The 26,363-nt window shown below is 39.9% G+C and overlaps 1 protein-coding gene across 4 annotated transcripts in view; it reads right to left on the bottom strand.

The window, feature by feature from the left end:
• Positions 1 to 340: 340 nt before the first annotated feature.
• The window catches only part of LOC118938444 (uncharacterized), a 32,836-nt gene continuing 6,813 nt past the window's right edge, over positions 341 to 26,363 (bottom strand). The window contains exons 2-4 of one of the 4 annotated variants that reach the window (XM_090196071.1): positions 23,646 to 23,652; positions 6,665 to 6,844; positions 2,140 to 3,395 (exon numbers count right to left, since the gene is read on the bottom strand). In XM_090196071.1, the coding sequence (XP_090052197.1) occupies positions 2,269 to 3,395; positions 6,665 to 6,844; positions 23,646 to 23,652 (1,314 nt within the window). In that variant the 3' untranslated portion in view covers positions 2,140 to 2,268. Of the gene's footprint in view, positions 3,396 to 6,664; positions 8,708 to 23,490; positions 25,879 to 26,363 lie in introns of those variants that run through there. The other 3 variants (XM_036942382.2, XM_090196069.1, XM_036942413.2) reach the window with 3 other exon arrangements.

Raw genomic sequence — 26,363 nt, 5'->3', positions numbered from 1 at the left:
TTAGCTAGCTAGCATTAGTGACTAGCCTAGTTCTAAGCTAATTTAGCAAACCAGCTAGCTGACAAACAACATAAATATATAATTAAATGGGCCAACAAGTACATACGGAAGAAGTGTGTTTAATACACAGCGACTAATATACACCAAAACAGTGTAAAGAGCTGCTAGCTGTTGTTGTTGAAGGAGCGTCCCGTCCACTAGATTATACGTCACACTGGCAGCGTCGCCTGAACCTAAAAGACGGACATCGCCATCTGCTGACTGGAGTGGGCAAGTTTCACTTTTCATTTATTTAATAAAAGTTTAATATTATATTAAGTCGTTCAAAGAGAAGCATGTGTTGATTGATTCGTTTTTAATGAGTGAGTATTTAACACAAACTTTACACACCACTACATTTTTTGCATTGAACCATACTTCTGACATGGATCATTTTGACCCCAGAGGCATATCTTTTATCATAGCCAAAATGTGGTTTATTCAATTCTTCCAATTTTCATGACTTTGTCAATCAACTTGTTATTAATAAATCAAAATCATGGTTTAGTATTTCTGTATCAAAATGGACTTTTAACAAATTCAAATCCTTTGGAGTAATTTTGACCCCAGCCAAAAGCACCTTTGATAAATAGGACATTTATTTCAAATCAAAGTCACATTATATTGGTCACATACACATGTTTTGCAGATATTATTGCGGGTGTGGCGAAATGCTTGCGTTTCTAGCTCCGACAGTGCAGTCATTTCTAACAAGTAATATCTAACAATTTCACAACATATACCCAATACACACAAATCTAAGTATTTTAATCTAGGTTTCTCTGTAGACATGATCCATCCCACCAGAGGGTGGAGGGGCACCTTATCAGTGGTTTTGACCAGATAGACACCTGCAGACACACAGTATAGTGCCTCCCTTGTATTCTCCTAAGATTGGATTTTTCTATACCACGTATCACATGACTGTTTACAAAACTGCCAGCGATATACAGTGCATTCGTAAAGTATTCAGACCCCTTCACTCTTTCAACATTTTGTTACATTACAGCCTTATTCTGAAAAAAATTCCACTCATCAATCTACACATAACACCCCATAATGACAAACCATTTGCAAATGTATTTACTTAAGTGTTCAGACCCTTTGCTAAGAGACTTGAAATTGCTTTCAGGTGCATCCTGTTTCCAATGATCATCCTTGAGATGTTTCTACAAATTGATTGGAGTCCACCTGTGGTAAATTCAATTGATTGGACATGATTTAGAAACACACAAACCTGTAAGGTCCCACAGTTGTCAGAGTGAAAACCAAGCCCTGAGGTCAAAGGAATTGTCCGAAGAGCTCTGAGACAGGATTGTGTTGAGGCACAGATCTGGGGAAGGATACCAAAACATTTCTGCATCATTGAAGGTCCCCAAGAACACAGTGGCCACCATCATTCTTAAAAGGAAAAAGTTTGGAAGCACCAAGACTCTTCCTAGGGCTGGCCACCCGGCCAAACTGAGCAATCTTGGTATTTTGGTATTTTATTAGGATCCCCATTAGCTGTTGCAAAAGCAGCAGCTACTCTTCCTGGGGTCCACACAAAACATGACACAAATCAATAGACAAGACCAGCTCAAGTACAGAACTACATACATTTGGGAGAAAGGCCTTGGTCAGGGAGGTGACCAAGAACCCGATGGTCAATCTGACAAAGCTCCAGAGTTCCTCTGTGTCGATGGGAGAACCTTCCAGAAGGACAATCATCTCTGCAGCACTCCACCAATCAGATCTTTACGGTAGAGTGGCCAGACGGAAACCACTCCTCAGTAAAAGGCACATGACAGCCTGCTTGGAGTTTGCCAAAAAACACAGAAAGGACTCTGACCGTGAGAAACAAGATTCTCTGGTCTGATGAAACCATGATTAAACTATTTGACCTGAATGCCAAGATTCACATCTGGAAGAAACCTGGCACCATCCCTACTGTGAAGCATGGGGGTGGCAGCATCAAGCAGCGGGGAAGTTTTGCAATGGCAGGGACTAGCAGACTAGTCAGGATCGAGGGAAAGATGAACACAGCAAAGTACAAACAAAAAAAAATCCACTGATGAGGCTCATAGAACATGGGAGAAATAATTAGGGTTCTACATTGTGACATCATTAAAATACTTATATTACAATGTTACAACATTCTACATTGTGACATCATTAAAATACTCCTACTACAATGTTAAAACATTCTACATTGTGACATTATTTCATTGATATCAGGAAACAACTCCTTCATGTATGTATTTTCTGATGTTTGATCAGAGATCTTTTATCAGAGTATCTCTTGTCACATTGATCACAGCTATGAAGTTTCTCTCCGGTGTGTGTTCTCTGGTGTGATACCAGGCTGCTTGACTGAGTAAAACTCTTCCCACATTGATTACAGCTATAAGGTTTCTCTCCTGTGTGTGTTCTCTGGTGTGATACTAGGCTGCTTGACTGAGTAAAACTCTTCCCACATTGATTACAGCTATAAGGTTTCTCACCTGTGTGTGTTCTCTGGTGTGATATCAGGCTGCTTGACTGAATAAAACTCTTCCCACATTGACTACAGCTATAAGATTTCTCTCCTGTGTGTGTTCTCTGGTGTAGAGTCAGATGGCTAGATGTAACAAAACTCTTCCCACATTGATTACAGCTATAAGGTTTCACTCCTGTGTGTGCTCTCAGATGTACTATCAGCCAGCTTGAGTGATTAAAACTCTTCCCACATTGAGTACAGTTATAAGGTTTGTCTACTGTGTGTATTTTCAGGTGGGATTTTAAATCTGTTGAACTAACAAAACTCTTTCCGCAGTCAGAGCAGTGGTAAGGTTTCTCTCCTGTGTGTGCTCTCAGATGTACTATAAGACAGCTTGAGTGAGTAAAACTCTTCCCACATTGATCACAGCTATAAGGTTTCTCTCCAGTGTGAATTCTCTGGTGAGTTTTCAGGCAGCTTGACTGAGTAAAACTCTTCCCACATTGATCACAGCTATAAGGTTTCTCTCCAGTGTGAATTCTCTGGTGAGTTTTCAGGCAGCTTGACTGAGTAAAACTCTTCCCACATTGATCGCAGCTATAAGGTTTCTCTCCAGTGTGAATTCTCAGGTGTACTTTTAGTGATTCTGATCTTAAGTAACTCTTCCCACAATCAAAACAGTGGTGAGATTTCTCTCCTGTGTGTACTTGCTGGTGTATTTTAAGTTCTGATGAAGATTTGCAACGTTTCCCACAGTCAGAGCAGCAGTGAGATTTCCTATCTGTGGGTCTCTGCTGGCGTTTCTTGAGGTGTTCTGAAGTGGAGAGACCCTTCTCTGCCTCGTTAGCATCATGATGTTGAGGCTCTCCAGAGGATCCACGATAGTCACGTCTCTCTCCTGTGTGAACAACAAGTCAGACAGATGATTAAAGGCCCACAACAGCAGAAATTCACTGTTAAAGGTGATGCCAAAAGCGTAGCCATGATGTTGTACAACAATTGACGTCTGTAATGAATGTTAAAATTACTTCAGAATTGTCTTAAGACAGTCAAGTGAGCAACAATAGTCCTATTTAGTCATATTTTCACAATAGTAGTAACATCGATGATTGTAGGCTAGAAATAAGTAAAAGTTGTTGAAATCCTAAGCAGTGTGCCAGGCTACTTTTGGTCTCCAATATAGGCCCCTTTCTGTGTTTGCCAAAATTGCAACAAGGGTGATGCACACGCAATTTGGGTGCAGAAACACCTCCCTGGATTATAAATAATTTAATATTTCAGGTGAAACATGGAAACTAAAATGTCTCATGACATTTCATAAAATGATCACCAGATAATTTTGTGAATAATCCCACTAGGCTACTCTGTAATGTGTTGTCATTCTAAATGTCCTGAATAAAGAAAAATAGCTGTGTGTGTTGTTCAATAGCATATACATCACGGAACAGTTCTCTACACATTATGAGATAAGTATCTCTGTGTCCAGACAGACTAACGAGACCCTACTATAAATCAAGCAGACAATAACATTATAAACATCCATTTGTTAGGGATGTTGGAGCCAACGTGGAGCACGGCATAAACGTCTTTACCAGAGTAATGAATGAAGAAGCATTTTGATTGTTGTTGCATGTCGTGATGTTTGTCATTTGACTGGCATGCAGAAAATGATTTCATGGATCAGCTGATGATAGTTGAACATGTGACTGTAACTAAACAGCTACTGTATTAAGTATTATGTGTAATTATTGAAGAACAGCACTAATGAGTGTCGATTTGGGTGTTGTGAATCAACTTAAGGTGACTCTCGGATTTAGCAAACTGAAATAATTTAGGATTTCTGTGCCCATGAAAACTGTTCTTCCAGCGTAACATAAGGAGACACTAAATGTTACGTAGTTAGAGAGCATTTCAGAGACCTGAAAACAAAAAACTGTCCGACAGCAAGATCCAGTATTTAAGTTTAACATATGACAAGCTTAACGTTATGACTATAACTACTGTTCCCTGAAGGAGGGAAACTAGGTACTATTAAATCCACACGTTATGACTACAACTAATGTAGCACGCAGATCGGTAGAAATTGTAAGATAAATTGGCACTCCAAATGGAAAAAGTTTGCAGATTTTACCGGAAACTTCATGAGCATAACGTCAGAATTTAGGAAGGCCAGCAGCAGGTCGGTTGGTTATTTCCTTCTGGTTATACTGATCTCTGGCTTCCTCAAGTCATTTGTGTTAATTATTTAATCAAACGCTTGAAGCATCAGTTCAGTTCAAGTTCCGCACATACAGTTGATTTGATTAAACACATACAGTTGATTTGATAAAACACAAACAGTTGATTTGATTAAACACAACAGTTGATTTGATTAAACACATACAGTTGATTTGATTGAACACAACAGTTGATTTGATTAAACACAACAGTTGATTTGATTAAACACAACAGTTGATTTGATTAAACACAACAGTTGATTTGATTAAACACATACAGTTGATTTGATTGAACACAACAGTTGATTTGATTAAACACAACAGTTGATTTGATTAAACACATACAGTTGATTTGATAAAACACAAACCGTTGATTTGATTAAACACATACAGTTGATTTTACTAAATACATGCGGTGTGTCTATATGGAAAAATATATGTCATAACATTTCAACCTACCAATTGGTAGAAAGAAAAATATATGTTTTATTTATTTATCTGGGACAGCCCTAGAACATACAACATACATGCATTCAGACCCCTTCCCTTTTTACACATTTTGTTACGTTACAGCCTTATTCTAAAATGGATGACATTTTTAAAAGTGCTCAATCTGACATTACAATACCCCTTAATGCCATCACAATACCCCATAAAAGTGAGAAAAAAGATTAGAAATGCTTGCATACCAGTGGTTGTATCTCTGTAGGACATGCCAGTAGGTTACAGTAGCTTGAAACTCTCTAGGCCATGCCAGTAGGCTACAGTAGCTTGAAACTCTCTAGGTCATGCCAGTAGGCTATAGTAGGTTCTAACTCTCTAGATCATGCCAGTAGGTTACAGTAGCTTGAAACTCTCTAGGTCATGCCAGTAGGCTACAGTAGGTTGTATCTCTCTAGGTCATGCCAGTAGGTTACAGTAGGTTGTAACTCTCTAGGTTATGCCAGTAGGTTACAGTAGGTTGTATCTCTCTAGGTTATGCCAGTAGGTTACAGTAGGTTGTAACTCTCTAGGTTATGCCAGTAGGTTACAGTAGGTTGTATCCAAGAGGAAACAATGATCAAAGAGTCGAATTTGGTCAACAACTAAATGAATGGCTTATTTGCTATGTGAGGTTTACTTGATCCAACAGAAGTTTTGTGGTGCTTAAGTTATGTGGACACGTGACATACCAACAACTTTGATAAAAACACTATAGGAGTTGGACACGTGACATACCAACAACTTTGATAAAAACACTATAGGAGTTGTCTCCAGATCGCTATGGATATTCATGCTAGTAGCTCTCTCTAGCCACCTCTGCCGGGTGGACTGTATAGAACGATATGTTCATCTCTGTCAGATTTAAACCTCTACCAGGTGGACAGTATAGAACAGTGTGTTCTAATAAAACACCATCGGAGTTGTCTTCAGTTTGCTATGCATATTCATGCTAGTAACTTAGCATCTCTCTCCATTGAATACAGGCGGTTGACGTCAACAACCCTCATAGAATATATATATATTTTTAAATAGATTACAACAAGAAGAAGTATCCACCAATCCAAAGAAAGGGTAGGCGGGAGCTAGAGAACCCTCAGTGCCGCTTTGTGGACAACGACTCCCCTTGTTTGGGCAAAGAGACATCTTGTCAGTATAGCCATAATCTTTGGTGTAGCCAACCCAATTCTCACATGGCACTATTGGGGGGCACGGTGTGTAGTAAATCATCACTACATTAAAATCACTACATGCCGTGCCCCCCAGTCTGCGGTCAGCAGATAGACCCTTCTCAAATATGTATGTTTAGTCACTTTTTGGAAACGGAACGGAGAAAACAAGGGGTAGCTTGTTGTCTACGTCTTCTGATTCTAGACATATCAGTTATCATCCTAGGGCCCTCCGTTGAAGAGGTATTGACGAGCCAACTACGAATATCCAAAGTTAAAAACACATTTAAGGCGGTACTTACTGGTGTCAATCAGATCTCCTATCTCCACCTCTTCGTCTTTCAATGTGACAGTAATCTCCCCTTCCTTCTTCACTCCAAAAACTGCATCCTCTTCTTCTACTCTGAAAGCGTCTTCCTCTTCTTTAACTGAAACGTATTTCTCTTCTTTTTTTACTGTGACATCCTCTTCTTCCTTCTCCTCTTTCACTACAATGTTCAGCCCCAGAGCTTCTTTCTCCGTCCAGCAGACCCCCTCTTCTTTAACAGGAGGGGAGAATTTTAGGGAGCTCATGGTCGGGGATGTTAGCTAGCTATCATTAGCAACTAGGCTAGTGCCAACTTAACCAGCCAGCTACTATAGCTGACTAATAAAAAAATAACGTAATATCAAATTAAATAGGTTAACAAGTAGATACGACAGAAGTGTGTCTAAAACACAGTAGCTAATATACACCGAAAGCGTATAAATAGCTTGAATCTTTCGGCTATGCTGGCTAGAAAGCTACCGCGGTGGTTGACGAGCTGTTTCTGAAGAACCGTCCACTAGATTATACGTCACGCTGGCAGCGTCGCCAGAAAGACGCACATCGCCGTCTGCTGACTGGAGGGGAAACGCAGTTGAGGATCATATTTTATTTTCAGACAAAGATGATATTTAAATGGATTTCATTAAATAATACTATTATATTGAGACATACAAAGACCTGACTGTGTTGATTGATTAGTGCGAACAAAACAATGTTTACTACAGCACATTTAAGGCAGTTTCATTAAGTCAAACAACATCTTAATAAGTAGCTAGCTACTGTAGGTCTATACTGCTCCTACATGGTGTAACAATACATCATGTAGATGTATATAATGAACAGACTAGGTCTATACTGCTCCTACATGGTGTAACAATACATCATGTAGATGTATATAATGAATAGACTAGGTCTATACTGCTCCTACATGGTGTAACAATACATCATGTACAGTGCCTTGCGAAAGTATTTGGCCCCCTTGAACTTTGCGACCTTTTGCCACATTTCAGGCTTCAAACATAAAGATATAAAACTGTATTTTTTTGTGAAGAATCAACAAGTGGGACACAATCAAGTGGAACGACATTTATTGGATATTTCAAACTTTTTTAACAAATCAAAAACTGAAAAATTGGGCGTGCAAAATTATTCAGCCCCCTTAAGTTAATACTTTGTAGCGCCACCTTTTGCTGCGATTACAGCTGTAAGTCGCTTGGGGTATGTCTGTATCAGTTTTGCACATCGAGAGAATGAATTTTTTTTCCATTCCTCCTTGCAAAACAGCTCGAGCTCAGTGAGGTTGGATGGAGAGCATTTGTGAACAGCAGTTTTCAGTTCTTTCCACAGATTCTCGATTGGATTCAGGTCTGGACTTTGACTTGGCCATTCTAACACCTGGATATGTTTATTTTTGAACCATTCCATTGTAGATTTTGCTTTATGTTTTGGATCATTGTCTTGTTGGAAGACAAATCTCTGTCCCAGTCTCAGGTCTTTTGCAGACTCCATCAGGTTTTCTTCCAGAATGGTCCTGTATTTGGCTCCATCCATCTTCCCATCAATTTTAACCATCTTCCCTGTCCCTGCTGAAGAAAAGCAGGCCCAAACCATGATGCTGCCACCACCATGTTTGACAGTGGGGATGGTGTGTTCAGCTGTGTTGCTTTTACGCCAAACATAACGTTTTGCATTGTTGCCAAAAAGTTCAATTTTGGTTTCATCTGACCAGAGCACCTTCTTCCACATGTTTGGTGTGTCTCCCAGGTGGCTTGTGGCAAACTTTAAACAACACTTTTTATGGATATCTTTAAGAAATGGCTTTCTTCCTGCCACTCTTCCATAAAGGCCAGATTTGTGCAATATACGACTGATTGTTGTCCCATGGACAGAGTCTCCCACCTCAGCTGTAGATCTCTGCAGTTCATCCAGAGTGATCATGGGCCTCTTGGCTGCATCTCTGATCAGTCTTCTCCTTGTATGAGCTGAAAGTTTAGAGGGACGGCCAGGTCTTGGTAGATTTGCAGTGGTCTGATACTCCTTCCATTTCAATATTATCGCTTGCACAGTGCTCCTTGGGATGTTTAAAGCTTGGGAAATCTTTTTGTATCCAAATCCGGCTTTAAACTTCTTCACAACAGTATCTCGGACCTGCCTGGTGTGTTCCTTGTTCTTCATGATGCTCTCTGCGCTTTTAACGGACCTCTGAGACTATCACAGTGCAGGTGCATTTATACGGAGACTTGATTACACACAGGTGGATTGTATTTATCATCATTAGTCATTTAGGTCAACATTGGATCATTCAGAGATCCTCACTGAACTTCTGGAGAGAGTTTGCTGCACTGAAAGTAAAGGGGCTGAATAATTTTGCACGCCCAATTTTTCAGTTTTTGATTTGTTAAAAAAGTTTGAAATATCCAATAAATGTCGTTCCACTTCATGATTGTGTCCCACTTGTTGTTGATTCTTCACAAAAAAATACAGTTTTATATCTTTATGTTTGAAGCCTGAAATGTGGCAAAAGGTCGCAAAGTTCAAGGGGGCCGAATACTTTCGCAAGGCACTGTATATAAAACTACAGCTTAACATTTGTTGTTCTTTTTTAATTGTATGTGTATTAATCTTTTCTTACTTTTGTTGACACAGATTTCACCGCTCTTCACTCCTTTACTGCACATCGGCGGAAATCCATTTCACCACGAGAGTGAAATCTCGCTGGCCTTTGATGGGGAGAACATCCACGCCCTCGAGGACGTCCCCATGGGACTTTGGGCTCTGCTACGGCTGGATTTTTTTATTTTCCCTTAAATGTCAGAAAAACACTTATGTTGTTAAGTTACTGTGTTCTGGGGATAAGAGAAGTTGGGGTGAAGTTACCAGGGCCGGTCATAAAGATGGCAAACTTCCTAACATAACTAAGTGAATATGATATACACACTAAAGCTTAAAAATCTGTATTTAGCATCAAGTCTACAATATTGTTAGTTTACCTATGATTCATTTTTAATGTATGTAGTTTTTAATGTACATCATTATTTTTTAAATATTTTTAAAAGTCATGAAAAGCACTATACAAAGTAAATGTATTATTTATTATGGTCTGACATGTCTGCAGAAATGTTGCAATGTGTTTTGTTTGGTCAATTGTTTTGTTAATATTAATTCACATTTGTGGTGCCACTGAATAAATTATTATTTAAGTCAATATTGTTATTAAAATATGTTTTTATAATGGAGGGTGGACAGGGAGTTTAAAAAATGAACCCCAAAAGGTTATTCAAGGAACTTATAGGGGTTCCCACAAAAGGTTCATCAAATAACTTTTAAGGATACTCCAGGAACCTTTACTTTTTAGAGTGTATATTGATAAAAGTCACCTTGTCCGAGAGACATTTACATAGTTATGCACAGCCAAATTTGGGATGACTATTTTGGGGTGAAATAGTGGCCACAACAGACAGACCTGATATCGCCCCATAATTCAATGTCCTTGGACATCACGTGCTGAGTGGGTATGACCAAAGTTATTCTATTTAGCTACACTTTGTAGTACATTTTTACACTATAATAAATGTTTCTGGTGCCACATCGCCCGTTTTCAAAGAGAGTCGTTGGTTTTTAAGGGCAGTCGCTTTTGAGTGTTTTCTCAACTGCGATACCAACTCCAGTCAGCAGATGGCGATGTGCGTCTTTCAGGTGATTCTGCCACTTTGACGTGTAATCTAGTGGACGGGACGCTTGTTCAACATCAACAGCAAGTCAGCCACCTCGGTTCACTCTAACTTTATGGAAAAAGGTTTATTCAATAAGTCTAGCAACTCCTCTCATACTGGGAAGAACCCCCTAGGCATTAAGGGCAGTTTTTATTTCAAATGTAGTACCCGGATAGAGAAAGTCCAATAAGCGTTTTATAGTTTCATCCTTAGGGTAACTAACCCTAAAGTGGACACACTCCCATCAGTTTCTGAGACAACTGCCCAGACTTTGTAGACTGTTTAATAATGCTTAAACCCTCATCTTTATCAAATTATCCATTTAAGATACCAACTCAAAACCTACGTTTGTCTACATATGGGTTGTTTAATTTGTATCTAATTATATTCCCAGTATTACTTTATCATATCACTAGTAATCATTATACACACATACAATTCATCATGTTTTCATATATTCACAGAATCCATATAAAACGTAAAAAATTCTCAGGTTCTCACGACAACCATTCCATTTGCATTTTTCAAGGACTCTCCATAGCTACGACGCAGCTCTCGAAACTCCCAGCGGAACCAGTTTCCCGGACAATGACCATGGGATCCCCAACGGTTCTCTAACCTCCTAGAGACCACTGCAAAATCAAGCCTCCCAGCTAATATCATCCAAATTTCAATCTGATTTCTATATGTTCCTATCCACACGTCAGATTAAGACTCATTTCCACATTCACACAACTCTCAAATCACAGTCACACAACTCTCATATTAGTCACACAATGCTATTCCCAAACATACCTAATCAATTAGTTATTTTTCAACAATATTTTAACCTGCAGGAATAATTTCACATTTCTATCTCATGGTTAGTTCCTAGGATAACGCAACTCATACATTTACATCTTTTAATACTTCTAAAATGGGGTACAGGTTTAAAACAATTACAGGTGCACCTTTCTATCTTCTACTATATCATAAATGGTCTTAACTAGTAAACACAGATTCTAGTTTTCATCCAGTTCACACAGATAGCTGACTGGGTCCTGTTTACACCTTCACACAGGAATACACACTCCGAGCCTACGAGGCTTTTCTAAAAACTCCACTTTGCGTGTTTCGCGCACCTCTTTCTTTAAAAAAAAACTATGTTTGAGATGTTGTATCCACTCGGCTCGCTGCCTCTCAGATCAAAGGTAGGTCCACCTGCTCCGTTCCTGAAGTGTGGTCTCCCTGAGATCCCAAGTTAAAGGGATCCCTCGTGCACCATTTACCCAGGTCATCAGGAGCGGTCGCCAAATATGGTTAATTCCTTTAATATCAAATGAGACAAACTTATCACACAAGTCAGAGTTATTCTGAAACTAAATATTTATTCACTTATTAATAAGGGAGCAGGTCAATACAACACACACATAAAGTTAATCAATTGAGTGCTCTATGATAATGATGGCTGGTCGACAAATCACCCCCAGATGATTCATTGAGAGCCACGAGACAAAAGTACAAAGGTCTTTTACAGCCAAGATACACCCCTTTCAACCTACATGACCAACAACAGATGTATAGAACAGGTCACAAGGTTAAGATTTGTATGAAAGATACCTGTAATTCTCAGCAGGCCGTATCTGCTGTAAAAACAGTACTCTTTGTGTAGAGACCAGGGTCTGGCCCTGGGGTCATCTCTCCCTGGTACCATATAGAACAGAAACATTAACTCCTGCTCTGGAATGCGGTCTCTTTAGGTTATCACCCAAAAGACATTGTACATCTCTTGTCAGTGTTTTCTCCCAGAGGCCCATCCTCGGTAGAACACACAGACACAATAGTTCTAAGAACCCTCTATTCTGTTGCATAAAACAACCATTTGATGCAATAAAAGTATTATAACATAATCTTGCAATTTTGCTCTCAGTGTCCACTGAAAGTTGCCTAAGTAACAACTGGGACATAAGACACCCACCATGAGACCCACTAAATTATCCCAAGAAGAGGCAAACAAAAGAAAAACCCACAACAAACTTAAAAACGGGAAGCAAACCAAAACGATAGCGCAACTAAAGGTGTTGACTCTCCACATCTATCAAGACAACTGGAGCACTGGGCCAAACACTCTTAAATAGAACCTGGACCAGCTCAGGTAAAACACTTTCCCACTAACAAGCCAGCACAGGTGTAACACATACTGACTAACAAGGTGACACCAAACAGTGCGTCATACATGCTAAAGAGCTAGACGTGCTAAACTATATTTTCCCCCCAATAGTTTCTAGAACTCTTGTCTTCCTAAAACTCACTCGCTTCTAGAACTCTCATCTCCTTGGAACGAGCCCAAACAAAACTCATCTCCAATACGGAAAAACATGCAGTCAAAATAAGATCCATGGCAACTCACTGGCTAAACGCAAAACACAAAACTTTTTGACTGCCAACCTTGAGACAATCAGAAACCAAGTTGTCCTTACCATGGACACAAGCACCAATAAACTACTGATATCGATTAGCAGGGAAATCAGGTTGTATGTGATGTTGAAACTAACACAACTAAAAAAACATGGAAATGGGAGATATATTTTACCTCGACTGATTAGAGGACAACCTGCAGAAGACAGTCAGCTACATTTTGGAGTGATGCATTTAAATTTAGGGGTCGCTAAACAAAGGAATGCAACACTTATTTGCCATAACTCGTCAATATCATGCTAAAATCATTTGTGCGAGAGGAGGGAGATGAGGTTGCACGTCCTGTTAAAACTAACAGCTCAAAAACCACACGGAATCTGGGAATAATGTGTTAGAGGAAATTTGTAGAAAACAGATCACTACATTTTGAAGTAATGCATTTTGATTCAAGTGGGTCACCAACGTGGTAAGTGTAACACAACTCTTTTTTTGTTAGTCACTTTTTGTTAAATCTCATAAATAGTACTCTTCAATTTCAGAGCCAGGATTTTTCCCCTGAGGCTAAAATCCATATCATGTTGAAATCAATTGATAAGGGGGCAAACGTTTAGGCTTCTACATTGTGACATTATTAAAATACTCCTACTACAAAGTGTTAACATTCTCCATTGTGACATTAATTAATTGATATCATAAAACAACTCCTTCGTATACATATTTTTTAATATTTGATCAGAGATCTTTAATCAAATTATCTCTGGTCACAGCTATAAGGCTTCTTTCCTGTGTGTGTTGTCTGGTGCATTGTCAGACCAGTAGATGAAACAAAACTCTTCCCACATTGATTACAGCTAAAAGACTTCTCTCCTGTGTGTGTTCTCTGGTGTACTGTCAGATCGCCAGATGGAACAAAACTCTTCCCACATTGATCACATCTGAAATGTTTCTCTCCTGTGTGTGTTCTCTGGTGTATCTTCAGATGGCTAGATGTATAAAAAAACGTGGTGTGATATCAGGTTCCATAGCGGAGTAACACTCTTCCCACATTGATCATAGCTAAAGGGTTTCTCTCCTGTGTGTGTTCTCTGGTGTAGAGTCAGATTGCTAGACGTCGATAAAATCTTCCCACATTCATCACAGGTATAAGATTTCTCCCCTGTGTATGTTCTCTGGTGTGATATCAGGCTGGTTGAATGGCTAAAACTCTTCCCACATTGAGTACAGCTATAAGATTTCTCGTCTGTGTGTGTTATCAGGTTGCTTAGCTGAGTAAAACTCTTCCCATATTGATCACAGCTACAGGATTTCTCTCCCGTGTGTTCAGTCAGAAGGCCAGATGAAACAAAACTCTTCCCACATCCATCACAGCTATAAGATTTCTCTCCTGTGTGGATACTCTGATGAATTATAATGCCTCCTGAGGAGGTCAATCTCTTCCCACAGTCAGAGCAGTAGTGAGATTTCTTCCCTGTGGATCTCTGTAGGTGTTTCTTGAGGTGTTCTGATGTGGAGAGACTCTTCTCTGCTTCGTCAGCATCATGAGGTTGTTGAGGCACCCCAGAGGACCCATGATAGTCCCAGGAGTGCTACAGGTAAACTCACATTAAGCTTTGTGTCTATTCACTAATTCACCACCGTGGGGGAAAACTCAGGGGAGTTCTCATAGGCTGACAGCAAAAATAACCTTCATTTACAGGTTGAATATGAGTGCATTTCACATAACTTTTGGATTATAATTGTAAGGTTTATTTGAATATCCTGCTTAATATGTTTGTGTTTTTGCTGCAAATCAATTGCTTTATACTTCAACCTGTAAAATGCTGGCTTTTCCATCAGCCTTACAATGAGGGTTTGTACACTAAGTGTTTAACAAATTGGCCCATAACTTTACCTAACAATAACATAGACCTTCTGTAGGACCCATAACTTCACCTAACAACATAGACCGAGGACTATAAATTATCTAATATTTCAGGTGAAACATGGAAACTAAAATGTCTTTGTCATGACATTTCATAACCTGATCACCAGATAATTTTGTGAATAATCCCACTAGGCTACTCTGTAATGTGTTGTCATTCTAAATGTCCTGAATAAAGGAAAATAGCTCTGTGTGTTATTCAATAGCCTATACATCAAGGAACAGTTCTCTACACATTATGAGCAAATTATCTCTGTGTCCAAATAGACAAAGAAGACGCTACTGTAAATCAAGCAGACAATAACACATTATAAACATCAATTTGTTAGGGATGTTGGATCCAACATGGAGCACAGCATTACAATCTTTACCAGAGTAATGAATGAAGAAGCACTTTAGTTGTTGTTGCATCTCGTGATGTTTGTCATTTGACTGGCAATCAGAAAATGATTTCCTGGATCAGCTGATAAAAGTTGAACATGTGACTGTAACTAAACAGCTACAGTATTAACAATGATGTGTAACTGAAGAAGAACCGCGTTAATGACAGTATCCATTTGGGTGTTGTCTATAAAGTTAAGGTGACTCTCGGTTAGAACCATTGGATTTAACAAACTCTGACATGATTTAGGATTTCTGTGCCCATGAAAACTGTTTTCCCAGCATAACATAAGGAGACACAAGATGTGTCAGTTTTGTCAATTTATTCATTGTCTTTCATTTGAAACACTCCTGTCAATGTTGAGTAAGGAAGCACACCTGATTATGCATATCTAAGTAGGATTAATCTACCTGGCCTGCACACAAATATAGGCCTATAAATGTGCCCATTTGGGGATGTCTGATAGTATTTCTGATTGTCTTAATGCACCACCACTAATGAGTTGTGGAGCTTGTCAAAGCAAATTTCTCTTCACCTCTAACAGCAAGTAAACAAAGTCTAATCAAAATCAATTGCAAATGAGAATAGTTCCTGAATGAGAAAGTACCTGAATTGTATAATTTTCATTTATATTTAGACAGAATGTAGCTTAATCACAGACAATGATTTTGAGATACTATTATAAATTAAATGAAACTGTTACAGTAAAATGTGAATATGAAAATAATAACTGGCAAGCAGATTGGTAGAAATGGTCAGATATATTTGCACTCCAAATGTAGCTTGCCGACTGCTTGTGTAGCCTATTACCAGCAACGTCAGAATTTATGAAGGCCAGCAGGAGGAGGTGGTTCAGGGTGAGTTACTTCTCTTCTGGTTGGGCCATATTGATGTAATGGCATGAAAATAAATTGGCTGAATATTATACAATGACTTGTCAACAGCTCAAACAATCTAACACACAGGAAATCTACACTGGTCATACTAGAATATACTATATATCCTAGAAACCTGGATAAACTATCACTATGACATCATGGATGAATTCTAGAATATAATATATATCCTAGAAACCTGGTTAAACTATCATTATGACATCATGGATGGCCAGTCCTTGTATTCATAGTGTAGTGAATTCAGGGGGTAGCCCTGAGCTGAACTCAAACCTGGGTCGACTGACTGTCAAGCCAACACCTTATAACTGTTACGCCAAGATGTCTGAACTTCTTTGATGAGGTCCCTAGGTTTTGTGTTAAGGTTGATACAATAGCTTTCTCTATGAATGTGAGTGTTTACATTTATCCAGCCCCCACCCCTCAGCTGTTTACCAAACCAAGTCTCTGGGCAGCCATTTTGTTGCTGTTTAAATCCTAGGTTGTCCCTTTAAAAGAGCCACACAACAAGCAATCAATCTGCAATTGAAACAATAACAAAGCTGTAATTCCACCACTGTTTTGGTAATAAGATGATGGATGGGGCAGGAGAAATGTAACTGGTCTCAAATTCATAGGCAGACCTATGGATGCAAGGACTGACCATCCATGATATCAGCATTATAGTTTTAGCATGTTGAGGCTATACAGTGTTGGTTTACATAGTTTTACCCTGTTTTTAGGATATAGGATACAGTGTTTGTTTTTGTCAACGTTGCTATTGGACCAGGGGCCTGTTGCACAAAACTAGGATAAGGGATTAAGCCAGGATATCTTGGTGATCCTGGCTCAATTGATCCGTAATCCGGTTGCACTAAAGATGGATAGGGGGCAGGAGGATATGTTATGGTATAAATTACCATGGAGATTTATTCTGTGGAGCTAGCCTGCTCCAGACCAGGCTAAATTCCAGGATCTATTTAATCTCATCCCTAATGTCAATCAGCAGTCACCACAAATGGAAACCAATAGTTATTTCACTGCTCACTATACATTGTTATCACATATAACTAGACCCACTGTTATTTAAACGTTTGTGATCATTAATTTCAATGATTTTGGATAAAAAATGATTTTTAGATGATGTTGCTATCATTAGATAATTTACAGTTTCCCATAGACTATAAGGCTATATATAAAATGCTAGAATATTAGGGCCACAGAGGGGAAAAAAAACACAAGTCATAATATTGTAACCAGTTGTTTTAAAGGAGGACAGTTGTTAAAATGACAGATGTGGGGCATTTCGTGAAATTGTACTTCAGTATGGTTTCATAAACAAAGACATGCTGATGTGCCAGAATATTAAGTATCACATTGTCATAAGTATCAAAACTGTAAAAACAATATGTAGCTTTTCTGCAGAAAGAACCAGCCTCATAAATTTATGACTTTATCCTTTTTCTTCAGTGTGGCCCTAGTACTCTGTCATATAAACAAATACACATTCCATATGAATATAAAAACACAATGTGTAACATTATGTTCCTTTATTGAATAAGGACAAAACAAAGCAGGTAAACCATCAGCTCCTTTCAAAACTGAAGTCACAGTGACTCTACAAGATGGAAAGCACAGAATCTAAGCATATTATACAAAATGATACATATACAGACCTTTGAATGTGTATAACACACCCTGCATGTCTGCACACTAAAATAAATGCAGGACAAATCCATACACATCAACTGAACAGACAAATGAATGGATGCAGTAGCCTCCCTGCAGCCTTGTATTACACACAGTATACCGCACAAACATCATAAGAGGCCAAATTCGTCAAAAAACGAACCCAAAAAAACCCAAATTCCTCTGCCACCGCAGGACATATTTAACCAAAATTGAAAGCACACATACTAACTAAAATAATTCAACACATATTGGTCCCTCAGCAGCCGACCACTGTCGTCATCAGGGAAGATTGCCGGATTGTCCCAGTCCATGGCTGGTGGCACTCTGGGGGCCCTCTCCTTCCTCAGGCAGGCCACATTGTGGAGGACAGCACAAGCCACAGTAATATCACATGCCCTAACAGGGCTGACCCTTAATTTGTGAAGGCAGTGAAAGCGTGCCTTCAGGAGGCCAAAGGTCATTTCAACTCTGGCCCTGGTCCTGGCATGGGCATGGTTGTAGGCCTGCTGTGCTTCCTGGGGGTCTGTGAAAGGTGTCAGGAGAAAAGGCTGGCAGCCATACCCCCTGTCTCCCAGCAACACACCAGAGAATTCACCTGTCAACACAAAATCTCATCATTACTACCTCATAAACACAGTGATATTCTTGACACAGCCATGATGGTTATAAATAGGGGTTGTGTGGCTTACCTTGTGATAGGCACTGATAGATTTCAGAGGCCCGAAAGATTCTGGAGTCATGGACTGAGCCAGGCCATTTTGCCACAACATTGCTGATCACACAGTCAGCATTGCAGACCATCTGAAATCATAAGATGAGGAATATTACACCAATCAATGCACATCACTGGCAATGCAGAGTGTTCGTCAATGGACAATATCAAAAATTTATGTTCACCTGAACATTAATGCTGTGAAAGGATTTCCTATTCACAAAATCGGCCTCATGGGCACCTGAGGGGGCTTTTATCCTTATGTGTGTGCAGTCCACTGCACCAATGACATTGGGGAAACCTGTCACACAAAGTAATGAGTATCCTACTATGTGTTAACAGTTGTCCTGTAATTTGTAGATCCTCTTACCTGCAATCCTATAGAACTCCTCTTTGATGTCACAGAGTCTTCTGTGGCCAGGGAAGGAGATGAAGACATCTGCTAATGCTTTGATAGCCAGACACACACTCCTTATTGTGCGGCAAATTGTGGCCTTGTTCAGCTGTTCTGCATCCCCCACTGAGTACAGGAAGGCTCCACTAGCAAAAAAGCGCAAGGCCACACAAACCATTTGCTCCACACTCAGTGCATGGCTCCGTGCAGTGCGGTGCTTAATCCTGGGACCCAGTAGTCTGCATAGATACCTGATGCCATCTGCAGAAAACCTGTATCTTTCATATAGATGGTCATCAGGGAAGGCCAGTGGGTCCAACCGGTCCCTGAAGACCCTTTCTCACCTGAAGGCTCTCCTCAGCACAAGTGCTTCTTCATCCACCACATCTCGCACGAATGGGCATGCCATTGTCAGAGCAGAAAGGAACACACAATTTTGGGCCTTCATATAGGCTAGTGGCCACACCTGGTGCTGGGGGGGGTGGGCAAAAGAGGGCGATGCCTTATAACGATGACTTGGTTGTACTGATTGCTGGGAAAATAAAAAAAACCTTAGAAAGATGCCACCGTCCTGTGTGCTCACAATAAGAGCTCATATGTCATGGCTCACTTGACTTTACGAGAATATACCTAATTTTTATTTTGAGCTGTGTCATCTTCTTGGAGCTGGGGGAGGAAAGAAAAATAATGATTAATACATTTGTGTTACAGTTAGCATACAGTGTACATTGAAGGCATATCTCACCTCCCTCTCAAGTTTTTTTTATTTCAAGGTCCAGTTTCCTAATTGTCCTCTTTTTTATTTCGAACTCCAGTGCAAGATTTTCCATCTTTTTCTTCTTGTACTGAATGTCTATGTCTGCCAGTTCTATTTGGCACCGGAGGTGGTTGCCATACAACTTTCTGATAGCTTGTGAGCTCTGTGAACACAATACAATTAGCGCAGCTGGAATTTGGCAGGATGTGGTGTCCTTTTATTAATACGCACTATGTTGCCAGGCTGGTTTTCCCACTGTATAGCATCTGGGTCCTGTAAAAGAAATTAGATTTTTTGATTTTGATGAGGACTCCTCACCATTGTAGAGTAAATAGTACTTTCACAGTCTTAACATGATACCTCATGCCTTCTGGAATCCAGAGAGATGGTCTCCTCCTCATCATCGTCTCCATCATGTGCTGTTGCTGCTGCACTGGGGCCTTCACCCTATCACATTTAATCGGATTCATATTGAAGCTAGTAGACAAGACATGCCAGGCCTACAGTATGCCTTTGATGGAGTACTCACTGGATCAGCATCGTCTGGTGCTTGTGCTGGTGGCTCTAACAGGAACACAGTGCTGCCAGACACTGCAAGGCAATAGGTAAACCAAAGTCAGACAGTCCAAATTGATTCAATATGAATGTGGTTGTATCCCATGTAGAGATGGAAGGACATACCTTGAATGAAGCGGGTGGCATCTTGGGAGGAACCTATGCTCGTCTCTTTCCCCCCAGGGATCCCCTCTAAGACGGGCCTGCCTTTATTTAGCTCCAAGGCCATGTCCTCTGCTGGGGTAAGGTCAGCCTTTGGTGACCCACCACCCGTGCCTTGTCTGTGGGTATTCTTTTTCACTGCTAAAACAGTACAGACAATGTGTGAGCAGGCACCTTCTGGGTACAATATATGCTTGTGCTTTGTTAAATATTAGTCAGGGACCATACCATTCTGCAGAATGTTCTTGTATTTGATTTTGACCTGCTGCCATGTCCGTTTTGGCCCGTTCATGTTTAATCTACACACACACACACACACACACACACACACACACACACACTTAATGGAGTCACACTGCAAAAAATTACTTGGTATTTTTGTCTTGCTTTCAGTAAAAATATCAAAAATTTTATCATAGCTTTATACAGTGTGATGGAGTTACTTTACACAATTTCACTCATATCTGCAGTGCATTTCAATAAAAAAAATTAACCGTTTCATAATTACAGTACAACTGCATTTTTGGAGATGTGAATTAAATATTTGAATTGTAATTGTGATGTTTCAGCGGAGCGGTGAGTGTGTAATTGTGCACTACTTACGCATTCAGGCGGTCTGCAATACTTTGCCACGCTTTTTCTCTTTGCTTTATCACTGTGGCGGTGTTGCCTTTCTTCTTAATTATATCTTTTACCTCCTCGTATGCCTCCATGAGGATTTGTGCTTCCGACGGGGAAAAGTACGCGGCTCTAGTTGCCATGGTAAATCAGTTAATCTGTGATCTGTGGCGGGGTCTATTTGAGTGAGCCGTGAGCGCGCACCTATCCAGGATTGGTTTCACCTGGCTTAATGAATCCGTGTCTGCTCATCCTGGCTTGGTCTTTGTGCAACCAATTAAGCCTGGACGCACATGTTTTGGCTTCATTGAGCTCAGCTGAGTCATTTATCCCGGATGTCTTAATTCTACTTTTGTGCAACAGGCCCCAGGTCTCTCTTGGAAAATCGATGTTATCACAATGAGACAAAAACTGTATAAATAAAAGTAAATAAATAAATAAAAACATGTTGAGGCGATACAGTGTTGATTTACATTGAGCCACACAACAAGCAATCAATCTGCAATTGAAACAATAACAAAGCTGTAATTCCACCACTGTTTTGGTAATAAGATGATGGATGGGGCAGGAGAAATGTAACTGGTCTCAATGTAACTGGTCTCTTCCATAACGTTACTATAGTTAATTACCGTAAATATTAGAAAGCCTGGTTTGACCGTCGGTGTTGTATGAGCTACAGTACAGTACCGTTATCATTCTAGATAACGTTATGTCCCAACTAGGCACAACTAGGTTTGGATTATTTCCCCCAACTATATTCTTTCCCATATATTGTATATCGTTTCCATAAAGCTCAGTCTGGTCTAACATTGTTGGTATTGAAAAAGCCTTACTGCACATTGTGGTGGAAATTCTAACCAATTAGGAGAGATTTTGTCATTTCTTCAAACAAACTTTTATTTGATAAGAATTGCAATAATGTAGCTGGTCAGCCCTACACTCTGAGGTGGAAGGCCGAGAGCTCAAAGTTCTGAAGCCTTATATAGTCAAACTATCTTGTGCATATAGAAAACACGTGATCTTGGTATGTGTCCGTGTGTGGAGAACGAGACACAGACTAACTGTGAATTGGTCGTCTCGTTCTGTAGCAACAGCTAGTTATTCTAGTTTACCAGTGAGGTGTCAAAACAACAGGAAATCACTGTAGACACAGTTCCTCTGAAGTAGATCAACGGTTCCCCGAATTGGGGTAAGCAAGCGCCTTTGGCCTGTCTGACGAATCAGTGTGTCTAGAGCGAGTCTAGAGATAAATCAAACCCAGCCTGAACTGTGATGGAGTAGAGTTGTATTTTCTCTAGAGATAAATCAGACACAGCCTGAACTGTGTGATCGAGTATGGAGTTGTAGTTTCCAACAGGTCAATATTCTTCTTAGTTTAGTGTATTATACATAATTAACTACAATGACCATAATCCATTGCGTGCCGACTTGTCTTGTCTGTTTATTTTACACCTGCTATGTGAAAGAGACTATCTGGGATCCTTGGGACATCTCTACCCTAAACCCTAACCTTAACCCCTACCTTAACCATTTTAAATGTCAATTTCAACCGACTAGAGACGTCCCAAGGATATATCTACCTGAAATTACATGATCTAAGTGATTGATAGTTGGTATTCAGCAGTCATAAAGCCTTATTTACTTTAATGAACTACTAAAACAGTGATTTTGTCAGACAGCAGCTCAACATTTTATTGGCTGACTGATCCATTCATCCTTCCATCCCTCCTCAGCCTTCCTCTCCTCTGAAGACCCAGTGAGGGTGGAGCTCAGTCAGAGAGCTGTTGAGGGACTGGTTAGGAAGAACACTTCTACAGCCAGAGAGGTGAGAGGTCACATGTGGTTTAGATGGTAAATATTTATGTCCCATTAGTGGTTCATCATGTAAGCAAACGGGAATATGTTCCATCATCTATGTTTATTTACATTAGTGCAAATTGTCCACTGATATTGGTATAATTTCTCACCCCTTTTGGCTGTATGAAAGTTACTTTCCCCTCAGACACAAACATTTGTCCTTTGATATTATGAAGGTCGTTTGTGTCAAATGTACTTTTCCCCACTCATTCACCCATCTCTTTATATTGAATATTTATATTCAGTGGCCTGACTGCATCCAGACTGTCAAAGGCCCATCCTGGTAGATCTGAACCTAATGCAGCTTGGAGTGATCAGATGACACAAGTCACATTTAGGTGCCAGGTGTAACTGAGGCCATAGATGCTCCATATCCATTACTTTGAGTGTTTTATATAATATGACTGTGTTTCTGTGTTGCAGGGGCAGTCAAGAAATGGAACAGCAAGGCCACAGAACATGACATAAGAAGAGCTGTGGGAGACCACCTCAAGCCCCTGGTAGAGCCGGGGTTGGTGTTTACCACGCCTTCAGCAGGCTGGGAAAGTGGGATTGATCTGTTTGATCCATTTGTTTGTTTCACTTCTCAGGAGTTGAATCCTTTGACATGTTGATTTCAATGTTTCATGTTTCATTTTTAACAAATGCACTGGGTTGGTTGAAAGGTGATACTAAACATCCATAACATGCACTATTTTGACATAGTGGAAGATGTTTTTTCATACTAAGATGGAACAAAATATTGGGTTGCTTTTGCACATTGGTTTGAGGAGTCAGTAAATGTGTTCATTTGTTTTACAATATGTTCAAATCAAAGCAATCTTTATTTATACAGCACATTTCAGACATGGATGCAACACAATGTCTTCACAGGAAAAAGCAAATCAAAATAAACAAATATTTAATACGAAACAAACATAAGGATAAAAAAAAGAATGAGAAACTGAAAGACTAATGAACATTCTAAGTTAAAAGACAATGATTAAAATATTAAGAATTGGATACAACATCCAACCCAAAATAGAAGCTCGTTTTACTCCATTGTTTGTCGTTACATTCCCCAACAGGAAAACCAAATGTCCCTTACATAGAAGAGGGAACAAAGAGTTATTGACAACAACCAAAACTAAACAGGTGGGATTTTGAAAGGCACTATGGGGTGTCCACTGGATGTTGACTTGTAACAACAACTGGGACCTAAAAGACACCCACCATGAGACCCACTACATCTGCCCAAGAAGAGGCAAACAAAAGAAAAACCCACACCAAACTTACAGACAGGAAGCGAACCAAAAACGTGGAGCAACTAAATGTGTTGACTCTCCACATCTATCAAGACAACTAGAGCACTGGGCCAGACACTCTTAAATAGAACCTGGACCAGCTCAGGTGAAACACCTTTCCACTAACAAGGTGGACAAGCCAGCACAGGTGTAACGCATACTGACTAACGAGGTGACACCACTCAGTGCACCTCGTCAGTTGTACAACAGACTATGTATCCCCCATTCCTACGTGCTAACGTCCAACCTCAAAACATAAATGGAAAAAGAGAACAATTTAAGAGAACAAATATATCCTATATTTCTGTTGGACAAGTTTGCTTACCACCAACAGAAAACAACTTCCATTTCACAAATCAACTACAATGCTTCATCAATATAAACATTGTGTCTACTGGCTGTCAACAATTAAAAACAAGAAAAAAAGCTTCTAGAACTCTCGTCTTCCTAAAACTCACTAGCTTCTAGAACTCTTGTCCCCTTGGAACATAAAATACAAATCTTTTTGACTTCCCACCCTTGATACAATCAGCAACCAAGTTGTCCTTATCACGGACATGTCTGATTTCAAGAGGAAACTCCTGCATTATCCGTAGTAACTTTCCACCTCACTGCGGAGCTTCTCTCTCTTTTCAGGGTTCACTCGATAGACATGTTGTTGGATCGGGGCCCAGTCCCCAATGTCATGCTCTTGTACATTTGGGTTGGCACATCTAAGAATGAACCTGATACATGAACCTGATATTCTAAAGTCAGGGCAACAATGTTAATATAATTGTACCCCAAAATGTCAGTTGGCTGCATAAATCACAATAAATCACTGATATCAATTAGGGGGGAAATCCGGTTGTATGTGCTGTTGAAACTAACACAACTTTTAAAAAACATATGGAAATGGGAGATATATTCTACCTCACTGATTAGAGGACAACTTGCAGAAGACAGTCAGCTACATCTGGGGGTGATATGCATTTAAATGTACATCCTACATTGTGACATTAATTCATTGATATCATGAAACAACTCCTTCATGTATGTATTTTCCAATGTTTGATCAGAGATCTTTTATCAGAGTATCTCTTGTCACATTGATTACAGCTATGAGGTTTCTCTCCTGTGTGTACTCGTTGGTGAACTATCAGGCCGTTTGGCTGAGAAAAACTCTTCCCACATTGATTACAGCTATAAGGTTTCTCTCCCGTGTGTGTTCTCTGGTGTTTAGTCAGAGTGCTAGATGTAACAAAACGCTTCCCACATTGATCACAGCTATGAGGTTTCTCTCCGGTGTGTGTTCTCTGGTGTACTATCAAGCTGCTTGACTGAGTAAAACTCCTCCCACATTGAGCGCATCTATAAGGATTCTCTCCTGTGTGTGCTCTCTGGTGTAATCTTAACTGTCCTGAATAAGCAAAACTCTGTCCACAGTCAGAGCAGCTATAAGATTTCTCTCCTGTATGTATTCTCTCATGTTTTTTAAGGTCTGTTGACTGAGTGAATCTTTTCCCACATTGAGCACAGCTATAAGGTTTCTCTCCCGTGTGTGTTCTCTGGTGCGATTTTAACTGTCCTGAAAAAACAAAACTCTTTCCACAGTCAGAGCAGCTATAAGGTTTCTCTCCTGTATGTATTCTCTCATGTTTTTTAAGGTCTGTTGACTGAGTGCATCTCTTCCCACATTGAGCACAGCTATAAGGTTTTACTCCCATGTGTGTTCTCTGGTGTGATTTTAAATGTCCTGAAGAAACAAAACTCTTCCCACAGTCAGAGCAGCGATGAGTTTTCTTCCTTGTGGGTCTCTGCTGGTGTTTTGATCTGGATAGACTTTTCTTTGCCTTGTCAGCATCATGAGGTTGTTGAGGCTCCCCAGAGGATCCTCGATAGTCACTTCTCTCTCCTGTGTGAACAAAGTCCGACAGATGGTTAAAGGCCTACAACAGCAGAAATCCACTATAAAAGGTGATGCCAACAGCGTAGCAATGACATCTGCAAGTCTCTTGGGGTATGTCTCTATAAGCTTGGCACATCTAGCCACTGGGATTTTTGCCCATTCCTCAAGGCAAAACTGCTCTAGCTCCTTCAAGTTAGATGGGATCAGCTGGTGTACAGCAATCTTTAAGTCACACCACAGATTCTCATTTAGATTGAGGTCTGGGCTTTGACTAGGCCATTCCAAGACATTTAAACACAGAAATAATGACATAATTCGTGCCTTACCTTCGAAGATCATCCTCGCTTGGCACTCCAATATGTCCCATAAACATCACAAATGGTCCTTTTGTTCGATTAATTTTGTTGATATATATCCAAAATGTCAATTTATTTGGCGCGCTTGATTCTGAAAAACACCGGTTCCAAAACGCACGACATGACTATAAAAAA

This window comes from Oncorhynchus mykiss, chromosome 13 (genome assembly GCF_057628025.1).
Source record: "Oncorhynchus mykiss isolate SJ-2025 chromosome 13, ASM5762802v1, whole genome shotgun sequence".
Lineage (NCBI taxonomy): Eukaryota > Metazoa > Chordata > Actinopteri > Salmoniformes > Salmonidae > Oncorhynchus > Oncorhynchus mykiss.
This window is presented reverse-complemented; position numbering and strand designations above follow the sequence as displayed.